This window comes from Triticum urartu, chromosome 4A (genome assembly GCF_056163025.1).
Source record: "Triticum urartu cultivar PI428250 chromosome 4A, HENAU_Tu73, whole genome shotgun sequence".
In the NCBI taxonomy this organism is placed as follows: Eukaryota; Viridiplantae; Streptophyta; class Magnoliopsida; order Poales; family Poaceae; genus Triticum; species Triticum urartu.
In genome coordinates, this window is record NC_141876.1 from 608,903,647 (window position 1) to 608,909,862 (window position 6,216).

Consider the following 6,216-nt stretch of genomic DNA (forward strand, 5'->3'; position numbering starts at 1 on the left):
TTGACCTCAACAGGGCATCTTGCGGCTCATTAATCGCTACTTTAACGCCCACCTCGCTGATGTCACCACTTCAATGCCATTGCCCACATCTATTTGTGCCGCTCTCCACAATCCTATTTGGCTTGCAGCCACGGAACATGAGTTTACTGCCCTAACGGAAAATGGTACATGATCACTTGTTCCATGCCCACACTGTGCTAATGTGGTCATCCACAAATAGGTATTCCATCACAAACTTAATCCTGACGGCACCCTTGATCTCTACAAGGCTAGTTGGGTTGTGCATGGATTCACATAGAGTCCTGGAAGCGACTTTGGTGAGACCTTTAGTACGGTCATTGAAGTAGCAACTATCCAGACTGTGCCTCATCTTACTGCATCACGAGGTTGGCTGGTCCACAATCTCAACATCGCCAACGCCTCCTCTCCAAGTGCATGTACTCCCAACAGCCCATAGGCTTTACCGATGCCACCCATCCAGACCATGATTGCATGTTGTCCAGGATCACTTCATCTCCTGCGTCAGGCGCTGTGAGCTTGGTACTCTTGCATTGGAGATTTTCGTCGTTGAGTTAGCCTCGTCTCCACTTGCTCACACACGTACGTTTCTCTTTGTACAGCCTAAGGGTCCCGACGTCGCCTATTTTCTCTTGTATGTTCACAACATTGTTCTGGCTGCATCATCCTCAGTGTTTCTTCAATGGATCATCAATCGGTTGGCAAGCTCAAGCTCAAGAATATTGGGCCTCTACATTTTTTTTCTTGGTGTCCTAATTCATCGCACCAAGACCAGCTTCTTCTTGTCGCAAGAGCACTATGTCAAAGAGCTTCTTGACCATGCAGCTATGTTTGATTGCAAACTAGTCTCCAGACTGGTCGACACCAGACCCAATGTCCCTGCGACCCCACCGGTGGGGTCAACTTCCCCAACCCCATGTTCTTGATGCTGCCCTACATCACCTACGCCATCGGTCAGGTGTGCTTGCATATGCATGCCTGGAGGACATGCACTGAGGTATTGTCAAGGGCCTTCCTCGCTACATCCACAACACCTCCATCAATGCTGGACTCTTCGTGGTTCTTCATCCCCCGACGTTGCCGCATACTCCAACACTGATTGGGCTGGCTATCGAGACATCCACCGGTCGACCTCCCGATAATGTGAATACCTTGGTGCTAGTCTCATCTCCTAGTCGTCCCGACGGAAGCCCAATGTTTCCTATTAGGGTGCATGAGTTGAGTATCGCTATGTGGAAAACACAACTGTAGAAAATTATTAAATTAATCAGTGAACAATATTGCTGTATCGAGTAAGCTGTAGTCGTCATCTACGATAACAAGCCTGCTGTCTACCTCGCCGCCAATCATCTTCATGATCGACGAACCAAGCACATTGAGCTAGATATCCATTTCATACAAGAAGAGTTTACTCTCATCCATTTCTGTGCCATTCATTTACCTACCCCGGGACATCTTGCGCACATCATGAAGAAGGGATTTCGTATGATGAGCTTTGAAAGTTTTCAGTCCAGCCTTGGCATCATCTCCGACGATGCTCTCACTTTGTAAAGAAGCTTCTAACGCATGTATTTATCTCCTAAGTATCCTATTATATCCTCGCTTAAACATGTATATCTGTCGTAATTAGCTTCAAACGTGGCATAGATTTTGTGATTTAGTTTGGACTCCTGTACGTGTATATATACAAACCACCTCAAGGAATCCAATGTGTGAGCAATCTCTAAAATCTTCAGCGAGGAGCATCCTCAATAACGAATTTGGTTTTCTGAATAGAGATATGATGAAAACCTATGCTCATAAGATTCAGCGAGCTAACATGGAGATAATCCACACCATGAACCTGTGACATGTCACTACGGGAAAAACACTCTATGCCGAGCACCTAGAGTACTCGGCGAAGCCGGAAATGTACTCGACAAAGGGTTTGCCGAGCCGAGCCTAACACACGATATACCACTGTTCGGAAAAGTGGAGTATGCCGAGTGTCATTTCACTGATACTCGGCAAACCCTATGCAAAGTACAAAATCGGGGTGCTTGGCAAATAAAGTAACCTGGCGGCCAACCCACAAAATTGGTGATACCACATGGCACCCCTAGTTTTTTGAATACCAAAATTAGAATACATCGCATATAGTTTCCCGAGTGACAGGTGCTCGGCATAGTCATGTGCTGAGAGTGTGCCATGTGGCCTCGAGTATGCCAAGCACTACCCTAATGGTACTCAACATACAGTTCTTCCAGGTGTCAGGTATTCAGCACACTCTTGTCAAGGGCGTGGCACATAGGCCATAGTGTGCCTAGTACCACCATGTTGGTACCCGGCAAACAATTTTGCCGAGTGCCAGGTTCTCAACACAATCCTGAGTTGAGGAGCATGTTGAGTATGCGGTCTGACACTTGGCATACTGCGAGACCGAGCACCATCATTTCTTTCAAGTTTACTAGATCATGATTAGGTCAAGTGTAATACTCGACATACCCATCTTTGTCGAGTGTTACACTTGACAAAGGCCACAATTTTTTTTCTTATAGGATTAGCCTTGCAACTCAAAACAATACATCCCATATGGTCCATACTATTGCACAAGCACCATATATATAGTCTGGCAAGCTCGTATAACAATATTGCCCACACAAGCAACATATATATAGCACACATATGGTCCATGCAATCTCTCTCTCTCTCTCTCTCTCTCTCTCTGTGTGTGTGTGTGTGTGTGTGTGTGTGTCTGTGTGTGTGTTCTCTTCTTCTCCTGCAAGTTTCCCGTCCCCTTCTGCTAGCTACCACTCCTACGTGTCTGATCCATATCCCCTCCTCCCAGGCCGTCACAATCTGGTATACAGAACCGTAAGTTTTTCCCCAAATTTTTTTGCCAATCCGCTGCCCCGCGACCCTCTCGGTTGATCTGTAACATACATCACTCAGGTTGTGATCTCACTCCGCTGAATTCCCTTGAAATCCCTAGTGGGTTTAGATGGTTTGGAGTGGGGTATGACGGCACCATGCAAGCGTTCCGCCGAAACCAGTCATATCATGAAAGTGGTGACATCATCATTCAATTGCTGACAACAAAAGAAACGAAGAACCTTGCTCCTGAGATCAACCTCGAGTTCCTCCAAACTTGTCAAGTTCACTAGATCCTCCAAGTCTCCCATTTCACTCGGGGTAATAACAAAGTCTGACATCAATGATAAATTGCTCATGTCCACAATCCCTTTAATATCATTTTTTTTCTCCGGGAGGCGTTGTAGTTTAGTCAGCCGAACAATTTCATTAGGCAACTCTTGCACATTTGTACACAAAAGTTCTAGCTAGGGTCTTCAGATTACCTAGCACCACCATCCCTGATGGCATCTTGTAATAAATATATTTAGAATATTTTGTAAGCAAAAATAAAAACAAACAAAAAAGAAATAAAAAATGTGGAAAAATGAATGAATAAAAGAGCGTTCAAGGCCTGTGGCCCATGCTGGGCTGGCAGGTGGGCCGGGCATAAATACCCAGTTTCCTTGTTTCGGCCAGGCTCTCAAGCGGTGGCCACGAGCATGATTTTTGACTATTTTGTTACCTGCAAGAACCGGTGCAATCTCGGAGCATTATATAGAGATTTCCGAATTCAATACTCAAAATGACGGGCAACTGAAGCCAAAATAAAAGAAACGTATAAGGATGTGTTCGTATAATTATGTCATTTCAAGCTATTTGGCATATGCAGTGTAGATGTCTTTACATAACTCAACAGTTATTGCAGATTTTGAAGACAAGTACAATACAAAAAAAATAGAATGGTATACATATACCTGTCTTGAAATCTTAGTCAAAGCTGCACTTTCCGGCCTTAGATCCAGCTGAGAGGAACAATCAGCAACTGCTTCCCGCTCCCCTGACCTCGCTCCACCAGCTTCCTAAACCTTGTCATAGGGAGCAGAGCTAATCCTGAGCGCACTGCCCTTCCCCGGACAACCCAGTGAGGTCGGCGACGTTCCACCTCTTGACCAGGAACTCGAGGATTTAGGCGTACGTGGTCCATGGCGGTGCAAACGCCCAGCCACTGTGCCACCGTGGTGAAGTGCAAACGCCTGCCCATCATACATCAGGTGTGCGGGCATCGTGATCTTCTTCTTCATAATGCTAGCGAAGGCTAGAACCGTATAGTCGGGATCGACCTCGAAGAGCTTCTCCACTATCTTGGTATAAGCAAGCTCATGGCGCCTTTCGTCAGCCGCCATGGTGCCGCATATCTGGGCCAGCTTCAAGTCCCCGTACTTCCTGGCGTGCCTTGCAGTGTTGCCGTGAGATATGAAGGTTGCTCTCTCTTGGAAAGATGTGTAAATGAAAAACTCATAAGGGTTGGCCTCGGTTTTCGGATCCTACAACAAGTAAGAACAACACAGGGTAGTTACAACAAACTGGTGTACTGTTAAGTCTTAACGAGCGAATGTATGTGTACGCTGGTTGCCGTTCTCAACTATATTTGTGAAAGTTTAGTAAAAAAAACGGCATGGGATGAACGAAGTATTGTCATTTTGACAATTACAAATTTTTGTTCCCTTCCCCCTTTTTGTGAGCAATAAAACAATCAACCAAGATAAATGGAAAATGTGACAAAGAAGGGTGACACAATCAGATACAAGTGCTTACCATTCCAGCACCAACCAAATACTGTATGGTCTTCTCCACCTGCCTCATATCAGCCCTCCCAGTATTAATATACTTGTTCATGAGATCACCGTGCCGGTTCTCCTCCGCAGTCCATGCCCTCGTCCAGACTGCCCAGCTGGTTGGGCTGCTACTCGTCGCGGACGCCGCCATCAAGGATATTGAGCATTTTCTGATAGGTAGGGAGTGCTTCCTCAATGACCATGTCTCCAAACAGACATACCAAGTAGTCGTCGGGGCCGGGATATCCTCGGCTCGCTCCCTCAGCTCCTTGACTTCGTCATAAAATCTATCCAAGGAAGGGTCTGGCAGGTAGTCCTGTGGCTGCTAGGATTTCTCAACCGGCTCCAAGAAGACCAGAATGTTGTCCTCTATGTTATGTTATATTTGCTAGGCGGATCCCAAGTCGTCTCGGAAGTGAGGCTGTTCCCATTGTGCACTTGCTTCGTAGACTTATCTATGCATGCCTAGGAAGGAACAACAAGAGTACATTGGAGTAAAGGATACAGGCATATATATGTTGGTTATTCGCAAGAAGAAAAGTATACATTTGCTGAAAAACAGATGTCTGGACCACTTCACAGATTGATGGAGTTTTCATTCATTCATTGGATGGCCAAAGTTGCCAAAAACGATCCGGACATCAAAACCCGGACATATACCAAAGCTTTGAGGATCTTCTTTGAAGATGTCTTTAGAAAAACTCCAATGAGGCGACTCATTTCGTCCGTTTGGATCATCTGAACATAAAAGTTGGTCCAACGGGGCGACCCGAACGGACACAACATCCGCCTGCTGTTCGTTTTGTGTCCATCCCGACCTAAACTGAACGCAAAAATGGGCAACAAATGGGTCTGCGGCGGACAAAACTGGGCACTCCTGTCGTTCGCTCTCGTCCGCTCCTCCCCTCGCCTGTCCGGCCTGGACCCACTGGGCAGCGACCCGCACTTCCTGCCATACGAGGACTCGAGATGTAGGCCACGGCGGCAGAGGATAGCGGCGGGCGGCGCGAGAAGAACGTGGTGGCTGCGGCGGGCGGCCGGCCGGTGGTGCAGGCCATGGCGGCGAAGGAGCGCAGCGGGCGGCCGGCCGGTGGGCCGGTGGAGGAGGCCACGGCGGCGGCGGCGGGTGGAGGACCACGGCGGGAGAAGGAGTGGAGGCGGGCGGAGGAGCGTCGCGGGAGGAGGAGCGGAGGCGGGCGGAGGCCGCGATGGCGTTGTGCCGAGGAAGGCTTCATGGGCGCCCACGGCGTCCTCCAGCGGGAGCGGGAGCACGTGCTCGCTGTCGATGGCGGCGGCCATGGCGGCCGCGTCGGGCACGGAGGAGATGGATATGAGGGGTGGATGCTCTCGACGACCTCGCCGCGCAGGCGGCGCACCTCCACAGCGAGAACACGCGCGAGCGCGCGACCCCATACTCTCGACGACCTCGCCGCCCTCGCGCTGCCCTGCCGCTACCCTACCAAGCTCGCGGCCTCCTTCCACGCAGCGGCAACAGCTCGTCGCAGGCACCGCTCGCCATGGCCGCGCTGGT

The 6,216-nt window shown here is 48.9% G+C and overlaps 1 protein-coding gene across 1 annotated transcript; it reads right to left on the reverse strand.

Annotated features, from left to right (window-relative positions):
- Positions 1–3,716: 3,716 nt before the first annotated feature.
- Positions 3,717–5,984, reverse strand: LOC125553212 (stearoyl-[acyl-carrier-protein] 9-desaturase 5, chloroplastic). Its single transcript, XM_048717009.2, is given in 8 exon segments — positions 3,717–3,942; positions 3,945–4,035; positions 4,037–4,094; positions 4,096–4,394; positions 4,666–4,816; positions 4,818–4,921; positions 4,924–5,054; positions 5,615–5,984. Coding segments are annotated over 8 exon segments (1,284 nt in total). The 3' UTR covers positions 3,717–3,862.
- Positions 5,985–6,216: the final 232 nt, after the last annotated feature.